General features: G+C 37.8%; 1 protein-coding gene across 9 annotated transcripts; it reads left to right on the top strand.

Annotated features, from left to right (window-relative positions):
- The first annotated feature begins 5 nt into the window (after positions 1-5).
- UNC50 (unc-50 inner nuclear membrane RNA binding protein) lies at positions 6-22639 on the top strand. 9 transcript variants are annotated; one of them, XM_072614610.1, is made up of 7 exons: positions 6-298; positions 2112-2228; positions 2870-3153; positions 3682-3802; positions 19776-19915; positions 19997-20098; positions 22293-22639. In XM_072614610.1, exons 1-7 carry the CDS (start codon positions 6-8, stop codon positions 22427-22429), a joined length of 1194 nt encoding a protein of 397 aa, XP_072470711.1. In that variant the 3' UTR covers positions 22430-22639. The 9 variants fall into 9 exon arrangements, with proteins under 9 accessions (XP_072470711.1, XP_072470709.1, XP_072470712.1 ...); XM_072614611.1 differs by lacking the exon at positions 2112-2228 and adding an exon at positions 2288-2347 and having other exon boundaries at positions 164-298; XM_072614612.1 differs by lacking the exons at positions 6-298; positions 2112-2228 and adding exons at positions 391-502; positions 2288-2347.
- Positions 22640-24297: the final 1658 nt, after the last annotated feature.

The raw sequence follows: 24297 nt of genomic DNA on the forward strand, positions 1-24297 counted from the left end.
CCGTGATGGCGGAGGGGGCGGAGGAGGGCGTTGGAGAGGAAGAGGCAGGAAGCAGGGATAAGCTCCTTCCGGCGGCGGAGTCTCAGTCACCGGAATCCAAGACTCCGAAAGCCCTCCGGCAGGAAGCTCAGCGGAAGTGGGAGAAGCACGTGATCTGCCTAGCTCTCGGAGTGACGAAGACCAACTACGTAGCAGGAAGGAAGGGGAACCGGAGCCGGGGCGGGCGCCTGGCTCGGCTGCTGAACCGAGGTGGCGGGGGGGATTACGGATCCGGGCCGAGGCCCCAGCCGGGCTCCAGGTGAGTACTGACGGCCTCCCCATCCCCCGCCCGTCGTCACTGCCCCTCCTCCGTCGGGCGCGCCCCGCGCACGCGCCCCGCGGTCCGGGCGCCTTTTCTCCCGGCTTCCTTTGGCCCCGCATCTCGCGACGTCACAAGGAGCCCCCTCCCCGAGACTCCGGGAGGGCGGGGCAGGGTCGCGGCCCCCCCAGGGAGGCTCTGAAGGTGTGCCTAATAATCGAGAAGTGACCGGGGTCCCCTGCCGGGGTGTCGGCTTGCGGAGGCGGGAGGTGGGTCGGGGCCTGGGGTCCTCCCGGAGCCGCGGGCTCGGGCCGGGACACGCCCACTCTGCTCTGTGCGCTCAGCCCCGGGGCCAAGGATCCCGGGCTGGTGCCGGGGGGGGTGCGGAGGGGGGCGGCGCCTCTACCCTCGTCGCTCCCCTGCGGTCCCTCGGTACCTGTAACAGCCAGGCCCAGCGTCTCCGCCTGTCTGGGCCCCGGTGTCCTGCCCGCGACATGAGACCTCCGCGTCCCTCCCGGTTCCGAGTCCTCTCCTTTCCTAGGCCTTTCCTCGGGCAGCCTTCGCTGACACCGAGCTTTCCTTTGGAGACACTCCGAGCGCTGTGAGCGGGGGGGTGCTGCTCGCTGGCGCCCAGCGGTAAAGCTGGACCGGGCCGCGCGCATCCACCTGCTTTCCTCCTCAGTAAGCCCAGGCTCAGCCTTTTACACCTTTCCAAAGCCCCGGTTTTTCAGTTCTTTTATTTTCAGCTCCCATTACCTCCACCTCCCGTCTTCGTTAGCCAGACAGAATTGTTGTCCTGCCTTGGCCCGAACCCTCCTCTCCCAGCCCCCACCCTCGGCTGAATTTGCCTTGGGTGACAGGCTTTGTGCTTATAACTTTAGATGTGAGAGACAAGGTAGTCACCTGGTAAGTGATCTGTTTAATAAGGACCTGCTAGAGCCCAGGGTAGGGGTGAGCTCCGTAAATGTTTACCGTTACTGTTATTGATAAAAGGCTTCTTACCAAGGACTTAATCGTGTCATTTGAACTTCCCCTCCACCCTGTGCAGTGAGTACTAAAGGAATTATGCTTTTCATTTTATAGTTTAGCAGAAAATTTGAATTGACTTGCTTATAGTCACACACCAGGTAATGATTGGAAAGTGGTGGGTGAACCTGTAGTCCCTTCTCCTCTGGCATATGAAATATGTGTGTATAAATCCAAAGTGAGAGTCCCTGACACACTTTGCTGTTTATATCTCTAAGGCAAATTATGTGTTATTTTGTTATGGAGTTATTTTCCTGTATTAAACTGTCGGCTCCGTAAGTGCCTAAAGTACTTTTCACTTAACAGGTGTTTAATAAATGTTTATTCAACACATATGTATGGAGCACTATGTAGGAGGCACAGCCCCAGGTACTAGGGATACAAAGATAAACACCACGCTTTCAAGTTTACTTGTTACTAGAAAACATCCTAATATACTGTCTGGAGACTGATGTTGATCAAAAATGATTGTATTTATTTGGGCAGTCATGATACAGTATTTCAAAGGGGAGCACTGTGTGGATTGCTGTTAACTCCAATATTGGTTTCCTGGATACCTGTGTATTATTTCTGCTTTTTTATGAAACTAAAACTCATTGAAAGGACATTGTGATATAGTAAGAATGAAAGATTTAGAATAAACTGCAGGTCTTCTTGGTCTAGTTGGTTGAAATTAGGGTAGAAACTTTGTACTTCTTACAGTAATGATGGTGCGGTTGTATGTGGGAAGGCTGTTTGCTTTGTTGATATAACACTTGACTGACTTGATCTGATCTTGTTTATTTAGGAGTTCAAGTTTAGGTGGTGGAGTTTGTTCATTAAACCTGCATGTTTTCACATACTGCCAATATACCAGAAGTGATTTTTACATTCTTAATTGGTTGTGTTGCTGTACTTACCTCAGGTACATCGAGTTCCTTTCTTGGTTACTACTTACAAGTTTTCTTCTCTTTTTTCCTCCAGCTTTGTTATTGTGAAGTAATTGTCAACAGCTAGAAACAGAAGGAAATGGCTTTTTAAAAAGTAAGAGACCTTGTGAAATTTGCTAGTTAATGACAATAAGAAAAATAACTTGACAACTGTAATTCTAAAAGGAGGAAGAAGTAGTACTAACAAAGTCAGAAAGCACATAAATTTGTTTTAGCTGGTCTGCGAAAACATACGGTATTAGTGGACTATGTGGTTCTCAGATAAGTGTGAATGTTTTCCCCTCAAATAAAGGGCCTAATGCAGTAATTCTCAGAGTACTAAGGACAGTGTAGATACAGTGCTATGAGTATTTTTAAGGGCTACTGCACCATACTCTCTAGTCATTGGTATTAATTAGTGGGGCCAAACAGAATGTCAAGACTCTACTATGAATGTTCCCCGTTGACCCAACCTAGAATTTTCAGGTAGTAATTTAAAGGGTCTTTTACTTCTTTCATTCTTAGGTATGATAACTAGAAGAAGGCATACTTCTAGCAAAAAAGTTCGGTTATCACTTAGTATCACTCTGCTTTCTATAAGACAAATTATTATTATTTTTTTTTTTTTTTACTCCAGAAAGATGTTACCAACCACCTCAATGAATTCCCGATTACAGGGGAATGGTGCCTTGAATTCCAGAGATGCAGCAAGGCACACAGCTGGAGCAAAACGCTACAAGTATCTTCGGAGGCTTTTCCGATTCAGGCAGATGGACTTTGAGTTTGCTGCCTGGCAGATGCTCTATCTTTTCACTTCCCCACAAAGAGTTTACAGAAACTTTCATTACCGAAAACAAACAAAGGATCAGTGGGCACGAGATGATCCTGCTTTCTTGGTATTGCTGAGTATCTGGCTCTGTGGTAAGTGTCTTAGCATATGCACATTAAAATTTGATAACAAGTCAAATGTTTCAGCTCAGAAGATTGATCATGAAGATTGTGCCCTTTAAGGGGGAAGATCTGAATATGAATTGTGAACTGAAATTTGGGAATACTTTAAAAATAAGCTTTTTGGAATTGTCAAAAGAGCTTGCCACAGGAAAAGCTGCATTCTCTCAAATAAAATCAGATAATGGTTTCACCTGAGTAAAACTGTCACATTAAAGCTTATTAGACAGGGAACAATTGAATCTGGCCTTTGCTGTGAAGTCCTAAGCAAAGTGTACCTTAAGTAATATTTTGCTATGAAAAGTATTAAGATTAGGAATTTCAACACAATTAAGTGAAGCAGGAATTACAATTTTGGAAGTACTGCATGTAAATTTAAATAAAAGGTGCTTGTCCAACTATTCATTTGATTCCAGCATAAGATTCTTCTTTCTGTAAGATGAATTAATATTGAATTTAGGAATCAAAATTTAATTCATGTATTTTTAATTTTCCTTTCAGTGTCCACTATAGGATTTGGATTTGTCCTGGATATGGGATTTTTTGAAACCATAAAGCTTCTCCTTTGGGTTGTGTTTATAGACTGTGTAGGTGTTGGCCTTTTGATATCAACTCTGATGTGGTAAGTACCACACCTTTCAGGTTTTTTTAGGCACTGCATTAGACCCTTAATTTATTTGTTTCTAAAATATAGATGCTGATAAAATTGAAACGAGATCACAAGACTAATTGAAAAGGATTGATTAGGATAGTCAAGATTTCGTATAAACTATCTCAGCTGTTCTCAGCATCAGTAAATAATCCAGGGTAAGGCCTATATTGTCAAAGAGTAGCCAAGAATTGAATCAAAACAGTGATTATTAATTCAAACAAAATAATTAATTTTACACAAATTTTCTTGTTAGCTCTCCATTACTTGAAACAGTCTTTTCAATGGCATTTGGCAGATGATCTGCTGTAGATGTATAACAGCTACAAACTAAATTTTTTCCTTAGCTTTTATTATTAATGAAACATGTTGGAAAAAGAAAGGATTTTAACTTTTAATGCCTTGAAGAATGCACAGTGATGTTTTACTGAAAGAATTCTCAATATCTAAATTTCTTATTGAACTAAAATTATTAATATCTCTTATTTTTATAGTACTTACTTTTCCCAGTGTATCCCTCTCTTCTGCCTGTCCCAGAATTCCATCTCTTATTAAAAAGAATTTAAAAGAGGAAAAAGATCAATCTAGCACATCTAAGTAACAGATCAGCCAAATCTGAAGTAACATGCAGAACTCTACACCACAGTCTTCTGCCTCTGAGAAATGGAGAGAGGTGCATTCACATATGTCCTCTTTGGACACAAACCTCATCATTACATCTTGTTTTTAAATTTATGTCTGTTTTTAAACAGATCTAAGTGTGAATTCCAGGTTTATTCTTAAGCTTTCAGTTGTCCCAATTTTTTTTTAAATTTATGTTGAGCCCTCTTGACATTTTGACTGAGAGCAAATAGTTGTGGCAAATTTTTTTCCCCAAAAAAGTGGTGATAAACAAAGCTGCAAGAGTGTAAATACTTTGAACATGTGAATCATTCTTCTCATTTCTTTACAGCCCTAAATACAATATTACATTCCATACGCAGCTAAAAGTCAGATAGTATATAACTATTACATTTGGAATTTTATCCGTGCCAAATCTTATACTTCTGTTACTTGTTAGTAATAATTTAGTATCTTTACATCCTTAACTGTGGACCATTTAATTTTAATTTAATTTTCTAAAAATTAAAAAACTTTTATATACCCATTACAGTTCAGTATCTAACAATTGCTTTGAGTTAGTGAACTTCAGCAAGCTGTAATCCAAAACCCAACTTTTTACTGCTTCCTGAATTATTTTGTTCCAAAGTTTGTTCTCTACCAGATAGATGTGTTATCCTTACTATTAAGATAATGGAATGTACAGTGTTCTTCCCTAAAGTTTAGTTAGAACAGGCGTTCTTAACCTTCTAAACCTTTGGCATTCTCATGAAGCCTATGGATCTTTTCTTAGAATAATATTTTTAAATGCATGAAATGAAATCTGTGTTCGTCCTTCATTGCCGAAGAAGACCATGCCATCAGAGAAATGATGACATGACTTGCTCTTAACTCTGTTTTGAGTGAGGGAGGGCTGTGCAGGTCACCAGTCCTCCAAAGCCATCTGAATCCAGAGACCTGATATTTCTGTGGAGATGACCCAGGATGCACTGGGAGACCTTGGGCCATGTTCCCTAGCTTTCAGTTAAAAACAAGTGGCAGGAGAGAGGTAGTTTTCTGGCCCATAGCATATTTATTTCTATTTATTTACTCACAGAAAATACACTAGTGTCTTAAAGAGAAGTCAGCTGTATTCAGAAACCAGTTTCTGAGAAAGCTGCTGAGGCATCTTCTAAGTATGCTGAGTAGGCTGAAAGACAGCCATTTTTTTTTTTTTGGATGACTAAATCAATCAATAAGGGAAGAAGTAAGGGAGGAGAGGACTACGTCCTCTGTCCTAAACTTGGTGACACTGTTTCTCCCTGGTACACGCTTCACTTTAAGTAGGAAGAGATCTTCATTCACGTATTGTTACAAAGAAACCTACTTATATTGATGTAGTTATTAAAATTTTTTTTAAATAACATGTAAGTTCACCGGTTAAAAATTTGTGAGTTAGAATAATGGTTTTTGGGAGTTCATATTCCTCAGGACTGTGCTCTACCATTTCTATCTACTACTTTGTGGTCTTTTATCCAGCATTTTGTTTCCTTTTTTAAAATTTTCTTTTTGTCAGGGCAAGTCATGTTTCTGCTGCCCTGCCTTTCTTGATTTGTCATACCTGTATATGCCAGATAATCCATGTTAGGTGCCTTCCAGAAAAAGGTATTGCTGTTAGTAATCTCACATTTTATTTCCTCACAATCCTTTTTCCGTTGTGATCAGTTTTGTTCTTTTGCTAATAAAAAAAAAAGGCGATATGGGTAGAGCAGAGCAGTGGGAAGAGCCCTGAGCCTGGATTGCTGGACTTTGGGTAACAGAACCTGAATTTAAATCCTGACTTTACCAACCGGTGTGGTTTTGGGGCAAGTCACTTAGCCTTTGTTTGCCTCGGTTCCCTCCTCTACAAAAGGGAATTAATAATAACACCTGCTTTCCAGGGTTGTTGTTAGGGTCCGATGAGATGATTGTAAAGCACTTAACGCAGTGCTCTGCGCAGTGTAAGTGCTCTGTGAATGTTAGCTGTAATTATTATTGTTATTAAATTGCAAAGTAAGTTTGAACTAGATGATCAGCTCTGCATCTGCGATTCTGTCTGTAAATATGCAGAAATAGTGTACGTAAGATTTATGAGACATACTCATTTAGAAAAGGCCTTTGAATGTGTAATGTGAATGATAAAGTCCTAAGACATTAATAAGTCATTATTGCTATTCTTTCTTACACACCTGACTCTCGTCCATCCAAACTGGCTTTTTTCCTGTTTCTCACACATAACTTTCCATCTTCCACCTCTGCTCTTGCTGAAGTTGTCTTGCATGTCTGAAATGTACTTCCTTTTTATATCTACCTCTTGGAAGAACATTTTCCTTCAAAGTTCACTTCAAATGCTGCATCCTACATAAAGCCTCTCCTGATGCTTGAAATGGCTAGAACTTCTCACATCCAAATTACCTTATTTTTATTTTGTATATATCTTGTATATACATGTGTTTATATACATGTATACATACATGTTTTCTCCTATGCAATATAAGCTCCCCAAGAGCAGAGAATGTTTCATTTTTGATCTTTTTATCCAGAGTCACTGGCATAAAGTAGTTATTTGATAAATGTTGGTTGGTCAAGTGATTCTTATAATACAAACATTCTATGTTAAATACATTTTTTCTTAAAAATCAAAGATGAGAGTGGGTTTACAACTCTTGCTCCTCCCATAAAAGCCATGAAAAAGATTTGAGCTGATAAAGAAGGAGAAGGAATTATGGTGGATTTTGGGGGGGGGGGGCTTTAGAATTGTGAAGAAGGTCTGAGACTGAATTTGGGGATGGGAAGTGTAGGAGGACTTGAAAAACTGAAGGTGGAGAAGGACTCAGAGATATGGAAGTGAAAAGAAGACTGACAGCTAACTCTTTAAGTTGAAGATCTTCCTGGGAATTGAATAGCAAAGATGATAAAGTAATAGGGACTGTCACTTCACCATGAAGATATAGAGGGAATTTGAAGTGATCTGTATTGTGTGAAATATTTGTATTTCTGCCACTGGCAAGTGATAGCTCAGTGACAAGAATGAAAGGAAAGGCTTATATGTGAAAACAAAGAAGAAAAGGAAACCTCTGCATTATTGACTGGTGTCAGGAAATTGGAGTACAGAAGAGTGACAACCTGAGGAGAAAAAAGACCACTGAACTCTTGGAGCTAAGTAACAATAATTGGCTGTTTCCAAAAAAGAAAGAGCTGCTTGTCCGTCAAGGAATGATTATGTGGATACACAGGTACTTTTGGTTGAGATCATGTTGTATAGCTCAGAAGAGACAAGAAATAATAGTGTTTAGCTCCCTGCTGACTTGATAACAATATAGAAGTCTCCTGTCTTCTGTGGGATATGTATCCAAGATCTGATGGAGGACTTGCCCAGCATTTATCAAACTACATAAATACTATCCACTTCTTATAATTGGTGGTACATAAATGGTACTGCCAAAATTAATCTAGAAAGTTTCAGCAAAGATTTTAAAGAAATTCAGTAAACTGAAAATTTTAGAGGTCCAGATGGTGTTTTCTTCTCTGCTGCCAATTTTAGGTGAGAATTTGGGAAGACAGATCTGAAGAGTGTAAACCTAATTAAATAGGTCATTGAGAGAATGGGACTTGGGTTTCTGGGCTGTGATTTAAATTATAGGAATGATAGGACTTCATCCAAGGATGGAATACACTTAAAAAGGGCCAGTAAAAATATATTTGCCTGCAATCTTAAAAATCTAGTCTTAAAAATTCTTTTAACATAAAAACAAAAGCATAAATCAGGTGAAGGAAGAGGAGAAAATGCCTAAGTAAATCCACCAAGCTAGATTCCAGGGAGAATAACTACAGTGTTGAGAAACAATGGAAGAGATGACCAGAAATTCAGAAGAGACAAAAATCTAAGAAAGGAGCCTGCAGTATGACCCTTTGGCCCTAAATGCTTATGAGCAAGTGTACTAAATTTGGATAAACAGGTAAGACAAACTAGAGATTTTAATGTAAGGAGTCAACTATGACTTCTAAAATGAGCTCTGTGACTCACTTAAGACTATGGAAGTCATTATCTTATTCAGAAGGAACAAAAAAGGTAGAGTTTGGGGGTAGAAGGTATTTATTAAGATACATTTGTAAAGAAATCCAGGTGTCAAAGGGAGTAAGCATGATGAAGAGCATTTGTGATATTGTCATTTAAAACATATCAAAGACTTCATAAGCAGAAAGGAATACAGTGGAAACTATCATAACCCTGGCATGGAGGCATGATAATAGTAGTGACTGGTGACTTTATCTCTTCACCCAAAGCAGAGTAGTTGATAATTTTTTAGTTTGCCTTCAGAACATGGTAGAACCAACAGTACTAATTTTTATTCCCTATCTGACTTTCACTAACAGGAAGATATGTAGGTAGATATGATGGAAATCTTTGGGAGAGGTACCAGTTAATCTTAGAATTTGTGATAGATAAAAAGAAGAAAGCCAGAGGTAGCCTGACGTGGTCTCGATTGGAGGAAGGGAAGCACATTTCAAAGGGTTCAAGAGAAGGAAGAAGTTAGGATCCCATGATGTAAAAGTTTATGGAGGAAGTCAGCCTAAGAGAAATGGGAAGCTCTCAAAAATGAGATTAAGATACCGAAGAATATCTGATGAGGAAAAAATAGATGCTGTGTGGAAAAACCATGTGGACACAGAAAACTCATCAACCAACTTGGATTTTAAAAGGCCTGTGGAAAAGAGGGAAGTAAGGATAGACAATTGAGTATGACTATGGCATGTCTTATAAGAGGAGGGTCATTAGTTATTAAATCTCAGAATGAGCTGAGGCTGACAAGGAAGGCCAAGTTTGGCCCTCCCCCCATTTTTTTTTTTTTTTTTTAGCTTTTATTAGAGAAAACCACTAATGATCAAAGAAAGCCTTTGTTGACTCCACTGCCCTCAGCCTCCTCTCCCTTCTGATTGGACAGTGGAGTACTGAACTCCTTCCAGTGCCTTACTTTGTAGAGGACAAAAACTAGATTCTCAGTTCTCCCTACTTTGCATCTGTTGCTTTGTCTAGTTTCAGCTCTAGGAGAAGGTAACCCTTTGTAGAATGTCCCTTGGTATTCCCCCCTGTGTCTTTCATGTCTCCTTTCTTCTGTGTCCCCCTTTTTAGATTATAAGCTCCTGGAGGTCAGGTACTCTTTTCATTCATCCCCAGCATTTATAGTAGGTGCTTGATAACTGTTTATTCAATTGGGTAGGATGGTATTTTTTTCTGCCGAAGAAAATTACTGGACTAGAAACATCAGACCAAAAATGACCAAGAACAAGTGTTGTAGCCAGAGTAAATAAAGAGATAATTAGAGGAGCGCCTAGTTAGGGTCCTGGATGCTGCCAGACTTGCTAGGGAGATTGCCTGGAGGAGAGCTCTGCAGCACTTGCCATGGCACATTGACCAGTGTCTATGCATGTGCCTGGGATGAAAGCAGGTGCTTATTCCATTAACTGATTCAGAAGAATTGCCCACAAAATTGGAACGCTTTGGGAAAGACTTCATTGGAGAAATTTTTAAAGGAAATAATTGGATAGAGTAAGTGGTTTGAGGAATCAGAAAATGAAAACAGAAGACATTCAGCAAGAAACAACTTTTAAGCCATTGTGCCAATCCACATATAACAAAATACTATCGATTGTGTTTAAATGGTACAAAGACATGGATATCTCAGGTGTCTTAGATGAAAAAAGAATGCAAAGGCAACTTGACTCAGAAAATCTTATTTACCTGTATATTCTTTTTCCCGCCCATTTTTGGTAGATAGAATTCAGGCTCTTCATAGTGACTTTTGTGTAAAAAACAAGATGTACAGATCCAAATGAAACCATAAACACAACAACTTCTATTTAAAAAATATATACCAATGATCCTAAACTTTTGAAATATAATTCCCAGTTCAAAATTTGAGCATAATTAGCATTGAATCCTAAAAGAAAATGGGATGAAACATCTGGGAGTACCATAACTAACTCAGAAGCAACTTTATCATCTTACCTTTTAATAGAGGGCATATTCTTTTGTACTATATCATATATTATTTTTATGAAAGAATACACAGATACCTCAGTTACTTGTATAGTAACTGAAAAATGCATATTTAAAGTATCCTTTCAGAAATCATTACTTGATGATTATAAGATATTAGGAAAACTTACTCTGCATTTGTATAGAGAGCCAATGATTTTGCCTGCTATCTAAATATTATGGTGGAAAGAGCTGCTAGCCTTTCTCTGCTCATAGCTCCTACTATGCCAGAAGATATTGAATAAATATAGCACTTTACTGTGATAAATACCTGAAGTTTGCTTGTAGAAATGAGTGCCAGAAGAGTTGTGAGTTGTAAGTGGTAGTTTTCTTTCTCTTGCTGTTTCTTGAAGAAGAAATGGTACAGAAGAAAACTCAAAAGTCACATTATGCTCAAAATATTCCCAATATATTTTGCTAGTCAGTTTTTAATATTTTATTTAAATATTAAATTTAAATATTTAAATGAATATTTCATTGCTTTTAAAAATATTTTAAATATTATTTTTTAAAATTCATTTAAATTCATTTACTTAACTTTCTTTCAATTAGATAGATTTAATTTTTTAAAAAATTTAATATTATTTAAATTTTTTATCATTAAGTTGATTTTTTTTGACTCATTCTTGTTTTCTAGCCATTCATTTCTTTTTTTTTTTTTTTTTTTTTAATTTAGCTTTTAACATTCATTTTCACAAAATTTTGGGTTTCAAATTTTTCCCCTTTTCTCCCCTCCCCCCCCAAACGCCAAGCATTCTAATTGCCCCTATGACCAATCTGCTCTCTCTTCTATCATCCCTCTCTGCCCTTGTCTCTGTCTTCTCTTTTGTCCTGTAGGGCCAGATAGCTTTCTATACCCCTTTACCTGTATTTCTTATTTCCTAGTGGTAAGAACATTACAGCTGGTCCTAACACTTTGAGTTCCAACTTCTTTAGCTCCCTCCCTCTCCACCCCTTCCCTTTGGAAGGCAAGCAATTCAATATAGGCCAAATCTGTGTAGTTTTGCAAATGACTTCCATAATAGTTGTGTTGTATAGGACTAACTATATTTCCCTCCATCCTATCCTGTCCCCCATTACTTCTATTCTCTTTTGATCCTATCCCTCCCCATGAGTGTTGACCTCAAATTGCACTCTCCTCCCCATGCCCTCCCTTCTATCATCCCCCCCCACTCTGCTTATCCCCTTATCCTCCACTTTCCTGTATTGTAAGATAGGTTTTCATACCAAAATGAGTAGGCATTTTATTCTTTCCTTTAGTGGAATGTGATGAGAGTAGACTTCATGTTTTTCTCTCACCTCCCCTCTTTATCCCTCCACTAAATGAGTCTTTTGCTTGCCTCTTTTATGAGAGATAATTTGCCCCATTCAATTCTCCCTTTCTCCTCCCAATATCTTTCTCTCTCACTGCTTGATTTCATTTTTTTTTAAGATATGATCCCATCCTCTTCAATTCACTCTGTGCACTCTGTCTCTATGTGTGTGTGCGTGTGTGCATGTGTGTGTGTGTAATCCCACCCAGTACCCAGATACTGAAATGTTTCAAGAGTTACAAATATTGTCTTTCCATGTAGGAATGTAAACAGTTCAACTTTAGTAAGTCCCTTATGACTTCTCTTTGCTGTTCACCTTTTCATGTTTCTCTTCATTCTTGTGTTTGGAAGTCAAATTTTCTTTTCAGCTCTGGTCTTTTCATCAAGAATGCTTGAAAATCCTCTATTTCATTGAAAGACCAATTTTTCCCCTGAAGTATTATACTCAGTTTTGCTGGGTAGGTGATTCTTGGTTTTAGTCCTAGTTCCTTTGACTTCTGGAATATCCTATTCCATGCCCTTCGATCCCTTAATGTAGAAGCTGCTAGATCTTGTGTTATCCTGATTGTATTTCCACAATACTTGAATTGTTTCTTTCTAGCTGCTTGCAATATTTTCTCTTTCACCTGGGAGTTCTGGAATTTGGCCACAATGTTCCTAGGAGTTTCTCTTTTTGGATCTCTTTCATGCAGTGTTCTGTGGATTCCTTGAATATTTATTTTGCCCTCTGGTTCTAGAATCTCAGGGCAGTTTTCATTGATAATTTCATGAAAGATGATGTCTAGGCTCTTTTTCTGATCATGGCTTTCAGGTAGGCCCACAATTTTTAAATTGTCTCTCCTGGCTCTATTTTCCAGGTCAGTTGTTTTTCCAATGAGATATTTCACATTATCTTCCATTTTTTCATTCTTTTGGTTTTGTTTTGTGATTTCTTGGTTTCTCATAAAGTCATTAGCCTCCATCTGTTCCATTCTAATTTTGAAAGAACTATTTTCTTCAGTGAGCTTTTGAATCTCCTTTTCCATTTGGCTAATTCTGCTTTTGAAAGCATTCTTCTCCTCATTGGCTTTTTGAACCTCTTTTGCCAATTGAGTTAGGCTAGTTTTCAAGGTGTTATTTTCTTCAACATTTTTTTGGGTCTCCTTTAGCAGGGAGCTGATTTGCTGTTCATGCTTTGACTTCATGTCTCTCATTTCTCTTCCCAGCTTTTCCTCCACCTCTCTAACTTGATTTTCAAAATTCTTTTTGAGCTCTTCCATGGCCTGTGCCCATTGAGTGGGCTGGGACACAGAAGCCTTGATTTCTGTGTCTTTGCCTGATGGTAAGCATTGCTCTTCCTCATCAGAAAGGAAGGGAGGAAATGCCTGTTCACCAAGAAAGTAACCTTCTATAGTCTTATTTCTTTTCCCTTTTCTGGGCATTTTCCCAGCCAGTGACTTGACCTCTGAATATTTTCCTCACACCCACCTCACCTCCTGATCCTCCCAGCCCGTGTTTGGGCTCTGAGATTCAAATGCTGCTTCCAGCCTCAGGGCTTTGGGCGGGGGCAGGGCTGCTATTCAGTGTGAGATTAAATTCAGATGCTCAGGTGAGGGCAGGGCTGCCTCTCAGGCTCAGTTCCCTCAGGGAGTTTATGCACAGACCTTCAACAATGGATCCAGGCTCCTGCCTGCTTGGGGAGCCCTGGTCTGCCGCTGCCCCTCAGCTTCTGTCTCCCGAGGGGGCCCGAGCCATGGGGGCACCCCACTCCCCCCTCGACCCACCAAAGGGACTCTCTCACAGACCCCCGTCACCTGTGGGTGGAGGTACTTGTGCGGCCGCTGGAGATCCCGTCCCTGAAGCCCAATCGGATCTGTTCCTCTCGGTGCTGCGGCCATGGCAGGGCTGTACTCAGCTCCCAGTCCCGGCGCCCAGTCCGCAGCACGAAGGACCTTTTACGAGAGGTTTGCAGGTCTCTCCGGAACACAAATCTCCCTCGCTCCAATGTTCTGTGGCCTCTGGGTGCAGAATTCGCCGTGAGTTACTTCTTTGTAGTTGTTCTATGGGTTGTGGGTTCGGAGCTATGTGTATGTGCGTCTTTCTACTACGCCATCTTGGCTCCGCCCCCCTAGCCATTCATTTCTTGACTAAGGCTTTCTACCATCTCTTCTACAATAGCAGGTCTCCTTATCTTCCTTTCCTCCTTAGCTCTTATATTTTGTATCTCTTGATCATTTCTTCCAGATTCTTTTGTAGTTATGGTCAGGGTATTTAGTTTTCTCAGAAGCTTTAATTGAATACGTTGTGAGATCATTCTCTTCCTTAGCCTGGTCATCACTCAGTCATAGATATTTCCTTTTAACATTTGGTATTTTCCTGAGTTTCCTCACGTTAGCCTTTCAGTGTGTTGAGGGTTGGGTTAGTCTCTTATTCAGTCAGACTATGCTGTTGTACTTCTGAGAGGAGTGGGCAAGTGTTGCCTGGTCCTGAGTATGTTTAAAATTAGACCTCTTCTTCAAAGGGATTCTGGGGTTGCTCTGAGACTGGATTGTTCCTGTGTCTTCCCTTTTGCCACATGGCTGCTAGGTCACTCCTTAGGTTAGACTTTTCCTGGGGCTTTTATGTTCCTGCTTTTGGGCACTAGGGCGGCTGTGGCTGTTTTCAGAAGCATGGTGCTCTCCTTTGCCACAGATCTCCAAGCTACCTTCTGCCTTATGTTCTTCCTGAGGACCTTCCCCCTGCTTTGGTCTCTGGAGCTGCTTCAGGCCCTTCCCTGGTAAACTCCCACCACGGATCATCTCATTTTATCATTGCTAGGGTCCTTCTCTTACCATTGGGCTTTAATTTTCAGTGCCCCAATCCACCTACCCTCCTTATGCTGAATTCTCAAGCTACTTTACCTACTGCTTTTTGACCTACCTGAAGGTGTCAGGCTGTCCTGTGTACCCTTGGGCTGAGTGGAATAGTCTATAGATAACTCTCCTGATTTTACCCTTTTAAAGTTTTATTGGGGTGTTTGTAGGAGTTCTGAATTCATCTGTGTCCTATCTTGCAGTCATCTTCCTACAATCCTCCTGAAACCAAGCTATACACACACACACACAGAGACATACGTATGTATAAATATACACATATGTTCATATATATACACTTATTCATAATTACAGTTGCATATAGATGATATACATAGCTGTATCAATAAAGAGAAATATGGGCACAGAGTTGGCAGAAAGAGATGGCTCTGTATTTTGTTTTCCTTATTTGCATAAGCAGTGATTTATATTACTTTCTAGTAAATTTTATTTCCCCCAGTGCAGATATTCTTAACCTAGGTCTTTGAACTTATTTTTAAAATATTTCAATAACTATATTTCAGTGTCATTGGTTTTCTTTGTATCCTATGTATTTTATTTGATGCCTTTAAAAACATTCTGTGATAAGAGTTCAACAGATTCTCAAAGACATGTATGACACAAGGTTGAGAACTTTCCTTTAGTGAAACCCAGAGTCCGGGGGTAGGGAGATTAAGAGAAATAGCTGTAGTGAAGTAGTATATAAGATTGGTCCACAAAAATCATCAGTTTTTCTGTGTGTTATTAGTTAAAACTGTAGGCGAGGGAGAGAAATTTGTGTTAAATAACTGTCAAGGCAATAAAATATTTCAGTGTGTTTTGTGTCTTTATAGGTTAAATTAAAATAGCCACAAAATATGGAAATAAGGAAGATTTAAACAGTTGGACAGACATTTATTGGTTAGATTAGACCAGAACAGTTAAACAAAAATGATGATCTAATTCTGAACTAATTTAAGATTGAGTCCTGTATCAACCTATAAAGGGCTTGCTTTATATACAAAATAGCAAAATTTATCTGGAAGAACAAAAGGTAAAGAACCTAATGAATGAAAGTAGGAATGATGGATAGCTAATTAACAATATGGTTTGGTATCTGGTATGTAGTAATTATCAAAACTCCTTGGTACTGACGTAAAAAATAGAAAAGTTTATCAGTAAAACATCAGATAAGCAAGATATTAAAAACAATTGAACATAGTTACTCAGTATTTGATTAGATTCACGAATATAAGTTTTCAGAAGAAACCTCCCACCCCCTTTTGACAAAAACTGATGGAGGTGGGAAGAAAGCAAATTGGTATAAATTAGATTTGAACTAGACTCTTACATGCTATATCATAATAATCTCCAAACGAATACATGATCTAAACATAAAAAGGTGATATTTAAATAAAGGAGAATGAAAGGCAGTACCATGATAATTTCTTAAGTGAGGTAATCATAAAAGATAAAATAAGCAGTGTCACATAAAATTTAAAATTTTAAAAGCTTTTATATTAATAGAATCAGTAGTTAGAATGGAAAAGCTTGACTGGTTAGAACAGTCAAATTAGTAAAAATGATAAAAGGTGGAAATAATAAATATTGAAGAATCCTCTGGGAAGACATAGTAGTTATGCTGAATGTAAATTGGAAAACAATTAGGAATTATTCAAGGAGTGTAACTCCTTTAACCAGCTGTCTTGCTAGCTGGGCTCATCAGCATTGCCTAGCACTTAGTAAGTCCTCAAATGCTTTTTCATTTATTTAATTCATATCCCAAGGAAGTCAAAGTCAGAGATTTCATGTATAGTAAAATGTTCATAGCAGCACTCTTTGTAAGTAGCTCCCTCTTTCCCTCCCCCCAAAAAAACAAACAAAAAGGAAGCAAAGCAGGTGCTGTTTGGGGGGAATGTAGTATATAAATGTAATTGAGCATTGTTTTGCCAGATGAAATGGTAAATATGAGGAAATAAAGAAATGGGAAAACGTGGAGGGTTATTTAGAGGGAAGGAGTAAACCTTCATTAAGCACCTGCTGTGTACCAGGTACTGTGCTAAGCACCTTGCACATACTAGTTTATCCTCAGTATTGTGCTATTTTTACAGTTGAGGAAACTGAATCAAACAGAGGATAAATGAGTTGCCGAGGATCATGCAGCTTTAAGAAGGGTTGAGCTTGGTTCTTCCTGACATCAGGCCCAGGTCTCTGTCTAGTGTACCACCTGGCTTCCTTGAGTGAAAAAAGCAGAATTTAGGGGAATCATAATACAAAATTATAACAATATTGGACATAAAAACAATACTAAGAGGTTGGTAATCTCAGGTTAATTCCAGTAAACAACCTTGGTCCCAGAGAACAGAATAAAACATACATTTTCAGCAGAGAGAGGTGTGAGGTATGAAAGCTGTAAAATTTTGGATATGTTGTTTGGAATGGTTTCTTTATTAGTTTTGCTTAATTGAGTTTCTCTGTTGTCTGTTAAGTGGGAGAATTCAGTGGGACTAGGGGAATGTTTCAAGAAGTGATGTGTATATGGGGGATATTCTAAAAAAATTTTTAAATTAATTTTAGTTTTCAACATACACTGCCGTAAGATTTTGAGTTCTAAATTTTTCCCTTCCCCCTTCCCCAAGACAGCATGCAGTCTGATATAGGCTCTACATGTACTTTCATATTAAACATGTTTTCACATTAGTCATTCAACATTCATTTTTTATAAAACTTTTGAGTTCCAAGTTTTTCTCCCTACCCCCTCCCAAAGAGGGCAAGCAATCTGATATAGGTTGTATATGTGCAATCATGTTAAACATATTTCCATATTAGTTATGTTGTGAAGGAAGAAATAGAACAAAAGGAAAAAAGCCACAATAAAAAAGTCATTCTGTACATGTGCGTTTGTTTGAGACTTCTGTCTCAACAGTTTTTGGAAGGGTGCCATGTACGCCAGAGAAATATATACTCCTTTCTGCTTTCATTCAGTAATTGTCATGTGTGTATCATGTCTGATTTTTCAAAAATTTTATTCAGGTCCTTAATGTCTGTCTTGCTTTGTTTATTGATTAGATTTATGTAGAGCTGGTCGTGGTAAGTGGAGGTCCTTCACCTTGTAGTTCTGCTGTTTATCCTTGTGCTGTTCGCTGTTGTAGTTCGTTTAGCTTTTCCTCCGTGTAGTTCTAATCTGTGCCAGTTGGGGAATTAGTCAAGTATTGAAATTAATTCATTGTCAATATTACCTTTGGAAAATATAGTTTACCCCCTTTTCCCTTTTAATTAAGTTTATATTTGGTGTTGCTTTTATATCTTCTTTAGGGCCAGGTTCCTATATTGTAATTTCATAGCATTGAATTTCATTTATTTTGTTGTCCTTTCTACAGCAGTGGAAATGTTTTTCTTGTCCTACTTACGTGACTTGGCATCTTTTCATATGTCTTTCTATTCTTTTATTGATTATGTTCATTATAGTACAAGAATATTCTGTTACGTTCATGTACCACAATTGAGACATTTCCCAGTGAAAATTTACTTCATGTCTAGTTCTTTGCTACCACAAATGGTGTTGCTTTAAGTATTTTGCTGTACATGAAGCCTGTCTTTTTGTCATTCACATTGTAGAAGTATAAGCCTAGCAGTAGCAACTCTTGAATCAAAGGAGTGGACATTTTAGTCACTTCATTTGCATGATTACTGATTGCTTTCCAGTATAATTGCATCAGTTCACAACTCCACCAACAATCCCTCCAACATGACTTACTCCTACATTCTTTTCGTTTTTGCCCTTGGGGTTGTTTTGATTTGTATTTCTTTGACTATTTGTGGTTTGTAGCATTCTTCCATGTAGTAGCTAATAGTTTTCAGTTCTTTTGAGAACTGTTTTCATATTCTTGGAACTCTTGTCTTTTAAGTGGTTTTTGGTCTTTTATATTTCTGTTGATTGTCTTTGCCTGTTGGATACTTCCTTATCAGAAATAAATGATTCTCCGCAGCCCTCATCCCTTTCTACCACTTCCATTCTTATCCTGGGCATTTAATTTTACTTGTATGGGGGTGAAAAGCTTTTCAAATTAATCAACATTATCCATTATATCTTTTGTAATTGTCTTTATTCCTTGTTTAGTTAAAGTTTATCTTCTATAAGCTGTGAAAAATATATGATCTGCTTTTTGTATTTGGTTACTGACTTTATTCTCTGTAGTTAATCAGTTGCCAATTCCTGTAATGTTTTTTTCATACCTTTTCTTTCCATTAACACTTTTATATTTGCTAGACAATTACCTTTCTTTAGGACCTTATCACCTCTCATCTAGACTGTTTCTGGACCCTACCAGTTGATAGTTTTTCAATCTTTCCCATCTTCCATCATCACATAGCTAGTTACCAAAATATCTTATGAAGACCCAGAATGACCTTCTTGCTTCCTGCAGTTGCTAGTGCGATCTCCATCCTCGAATTATCTTCTTTACATGTGGAGGATAGTTTTTGTCTTTGTATCCTTAGTACCTGGCAGAACCTTACATAATATAAAGGGTGTTTAATAAGTGATTATTGAGTCAACATTCTTGTTATACAGTAACATGCTATGTGTATTTAGGTTATGAACGAAGAAAAAAAATCTTCCTGGGGAAAAATTGGAACAAACTGCCTCTGTAAATGAGTCAGTCATTAAAGTGCCTTAAAATGCTACCTGCTCTTAATTATTACATTCCCTTCTTCTTCAGAGTACTGAATCTGTGATAGCAAGGCCATTGTCTTCCTGTATGTCTTCCAGTTTCTTCTGTTCATTCTTTTGAAATTTTCATTGAAACAGACAAAGGGAATAAACTCTCACATTTTCATAATAAAATTGAAAAGCATTTTAGAGGAGGGATTTCTTTGAATATGTTAATATGTTAACAATTGTCATTATTTTAGAGTTGATATAAATGTATAAAATGGAATTTGTAGCCCAAATTTAGTTTGCATGACACACACAACATATATTTAATAAATGTTCTAGTAATGAATGTTACTATATGAAAATTACTATATTACTGTATAGTTGCTATAGTTAGTGTACTATGGTTACTATGATACATGAATATTTATATCACTTGTCACTTTATGAAATCATTTGATATTTTTATATTGCCTAATTTTATTCTTTTCAATTTATTTTCCATTAGGTTTATCTCTAACAAGTACTTAGTGAAGCGACAGAGCAGAGACTATGATGTGGAATGGGGATATGCCTTTGATGTTCATTTGAATGCTTTCTATCCTCTACTAGTCATTTTGCATTTTATCCAGCTATTTTTCATTAACTGTAAGTAGCAAATCAGTTTCAAAATGATATTGTTCATCTTTATTGTACACAACAGTAAAGTTTTTTTTTCTTTTCTTACAGATGTTATCATGACAGATACATTTATTGGCTACTTTGTTGGAAATACGTTATGGTTGATTGCCGTTGGTTATTACATCTATGTAACATTCCTAGGATACAGTGGTAAGTATAACCAAGAATTGAAATTTATGTAAAAGTATTTAATATTAGAAAGCAAGGAAACAAATTACATAATTCACTTATTGCCTTTCAATATTCATCGCTTTACAGCTTACTTGCAATAAATAGATTTGTGGCCTTTTTCTCAACTCTTCAAAGCCACACTTATATTCAGCCACTTGAAATTCACTCCTATTAAATTCTGCATTTCTTAATTCAATAGATGCCTGTTTAGCACATACTCAATAAATAATGATTCCCTAGGGACCCAAAATCCTTATTATAAGTTCATCTTGGAAAACAAAAGAAGAGAGAGAAACCCTAAAACCAAGTTGTATTTTTATGCAAAGGGCCATTTTGTGAGATAAAATTATTCACCATTTTACCAATATCCTGTGTGTGTTTGGAATTTTTGTTTGTTTGCTAAAGGACTGAGAGGCAGAGGATTGGGGCGGGGGGAGGAGGGGAAGGGCAATGCCTTTCTTTGAAAATACTGTAAATTTTTTATATTAGAAACATGAAGAGAAAAATTGCTAGAATTTGTTTGGAAACGGTTGATTATGGATCTAGCTACTTGAGCAAAGCTATTAATTGTCTGAATTAGTTTCTTTGCTGATTCTTTGGGAGGTTTCCGGGTAAACCATCATGTCAGGAAACAGGAATAATTTTGGTTTCTTATGCCTTTTGTGGTATCAATAGCTCCAAAAAAAAATCAGTTTTTAGAATTTTGTCAACTAACAGTAGTAGAAAGGAGCATCCTTAACTTCAGTCCTGGATTTATGGTTAAAGCTTCTAATGTTTCCCTACTGCAAATTATGCTAAATTTGGGATTTCAACAAATATTTTGTCTTAAAAAATGGCTCTTCTGTACCTAAGCTTTGTAGACATTGTTAGAATTTGGATTAGTGTTTTTTACCTCAAGTTTGGTGTGGGTGTCTCTGCCTTATTTTACTAATCACAGTTGCTTTTCAAAATATTCCTATTTTTTGGTACTTTTAGAATATTTACTTATAAAGCAGTATGTTTTTGTAATTGCTTAACTGACTTGGCATGTTTAATGTTCGGTAACTGTTCGAAATAATCTCTTTTCTTTCCTCTGACTTCCTCTTAGCTAATCTTAGTACTCTTTTAATTGCTGTCAGAACTTTAGCCACAGATTTGAGTTTCAAGGTATACGTTAGAGCAGTTCCTACTTTATGGATAAAGATAAGCACTGTGCTGAATGCTAAGGAAACAAGTGGAAAAAGATAGTCTCTGAACTGACGGAGCTTTTGTGTAATTGGAAGCAATAAGTCATAGGAGGAGAACTTAGGCTGCAGGGTGGGCAAAAACACCTAGAAGTCCTAAGAATTCAAAGGCAGATAGCAGCCCAGGAGTCCTTATATATGCTGCATGGCAAGGAGCCTGGAGGAGACTCACTCACCACCGCTGGGGGGTGGGGGGGGGGGGGGAGGTCATTGTCAAGTCTTTTTATATAAAAGTGTGAAATTTAGCAGACAGTGCTGACACACCCTCTCCCCTCCCCCACTCCCTTGTATTTATTTGTCCCTTCTATATTTTCTGGAGATTTTTAAATATTGATGTTCTTTATTTTTGCATCACTATCTCTGCCCTCATCATACCTCTCCCTGCAACTTTTTCCTCGGAATAAAAAGCCTTCCCTTGAAATTTCGAGTGCAGTTCAGCAAAACTTGTGAATACACATTGATCATGCCTGAAAATGTATGTCAGGTACATCTATAGTCAGTCACCTTGCTTGAAGAAGCTTGCTTCTTTAGTTTTCTGGAGTGATGACGGGTTGCTGCATTCATCAGATTTCTTGAGTCTCTGATATACCATACATAATATATGCAGCCATTCCCTGATTATAAGCTACCCTCTTTGTTTCTTAATTCTTTACTATTACTAAGAATACTGCTTTAACTATTTTTGTACATGTGAGGCCTTTCCTTTCTTAGATTTTTTTGTGATATATTATTAATAGTGGTATTTCTGGGCCAAAGGAATGTAAGGCAGAAACTCACTGTTTTTAATTTACATTTTTCTTATTCATGATTTGGAACCTTTTTTAAATATGGTTGCTAGCAAAATATTGATTACTTTTGTACAACCCAAACTAGATTTTGAGATGTGTAATTAGGAATTAATGTTTTATTCACTTTTTCTATTTATCTGGATTTTTTCCCTTGCTTTCCAGCACTGCCATTTTTGAAAAACACAGTAATTCTTTTGTATCCATTTGCACCTCTCATTCTACTCTACGGATTGTCGTTAGCACTGGGATGGAACTTCACTCACACGCTGTGCTCTTTCTACAAGTATAGAGTGAAATAAAAAATGTGACTGTTAGTTGTCAACAGTATTGTTAAAGTGGCAGAGATTTCTTGTAAAAAGTGTAAATAAATTTTAATTGTAGATATCTTTAAAAATGTAAAGTTTTTGTGAATTTTTGGATATATTTACAACTTCATGTTGATTCCACTCACAGTACATTCTTTAAAATCATAAAATATACATTTGTGTAATAAATATTTTTAAACCAAAGTGTAAGCCTTTTTAGTTTTGACTAAGCAGTAATTTTAAGTTATTTTTTGGGAAGCATTTTGATTTTTACCCTTCCTTAACAGTAAATTCCATACTTCAGAATTTCAAGGATCCTTGATTTTATTGGTGATCTCTATCACAGAGCGCACAACTCTGCTTTAATAGGCACTGAGATCAAAATGTTTTAATAACCTACTGGCTTAACCCTTGGTTTTGAGCCTCATAATGTAGCAATCTAGACCGGCCCATGAGAAACATATATATTACTTGTTTACTTCAAGCCTTGTTAGCTTTAGAAAGGCAGGTTAAGACTTTCCAGAACTTGTACTCTGTTGGCCTGGCCTTCCAGAACCCAGTTACCAGCCACAAAACATTAAAATAGGCATATAAGTGACATTATCCAGTAGAGGCCAAATATTATTTCATTAGAAGTTGGTGCTTTCTTAATGAATGCAGCTAAGCCCTGTAACACTTAGCCAACATCTTTGAAATGGCTTATTTCTTCCTATAGCTCTGGCATTTTGGGTGGTATTTCAGATCACTTTTGTTTACTAGGGGAAAACACCTGCCCTGAATACTTTAGAATGTTTAAATTTTTAAAGTATGCTATATAAAAAATTTATTGTTGTCATAGCAATAATTCATTATTCTTTTTTCTGTCTAGTAAGGTGGTTAATTCATTTCAGCAAGGTAATCAACTTTTTTAAAGTCAAGAAGCCTTTTCCAAGTTCTGCCACTTACCATGTGACCTTGGGCAAGTTATTTAACCTCTGTGCCTCAGCTTTCTCTTCTGTAAAATAAGAGGGTTGAACTTCTTTGAAGAATTATGAAGAATAGGAAACGTGCTTGGGAAGGAGGACAGGTAAATGTCTTGATTTTCAAAAGGGGGAAGAAAGTAGATTCTTCAAAGTATTTGGTGGTGAACATGAATTTGATTCCTGGTAAAATTCTGCTAATTTACTGTTAAAGAATGGTTAGTAAGCACGTTACAGAATGGGGTAATCCTTATGAGGCAGCATTATTTCATTAAATGCATAACACACTAGACTTTCTTGCCAGAGTAATAAAGACTGCTGTAGTATCTGAATTTTAGCCAGGCTTTTTTTTTTTTTTTAAACAAAGTCCCACATGGACAGTAAACTTGTAATTATGAATTCAGTATCCATCTGGATTGGAGGTTCCTAGTAGAAAGTCATAAGGATTTGTGTGTTCAGTATTTTTATCAGTGTTTTCAATAAACATTAAGAATCTACTAGGTGCAAAGTAGGATAGGGACTAGGAATAGATTTAAGAACCATGGAGTCTAATAGTCGCTTCCATTTACAGACAGGAAAAACAGGCTTAGCAAGGTTAAGTGACTTGCCCTTGGCCATAGATCTGAGGATCTGAGGTGGGATTTAAAACCAAGGTTTTCCATACTTTCATAGTCCCAATTCTAAAGGAGTTCAGAAGTGTATAAAGCAGTTGGAGATAAGATCAAAGGATGGATGCTAACAAAGTGTCTTGGAAAATTTAAGGAGGGAAAGAACGTTTGATGGCATACACATCAAATACACAAACAGCACAAAGCTAGGGGAGACAGCCAATGTGCTGGAAGACAGAATTGGATTCCAAAAACATTACTTTTTTTTTTCTACAAAGCAGCTTTTACCCAAGTT

Source organism: Notamacropus eugenii, chromosome 5, assembly GCF_028372415.1.
Source record: "Notamacropus eugenii isolate mMacEug1 chromosome 5, mMacEug1.pri_v2, whole genome shotgun sequence".
Classification (NCBI taxonomy): Eukaryota; Metazoa; Chordata; class Mammalia; order Diprotodontia; family Macropodidae; genus Notamacropus; species Notamacropus eugenii.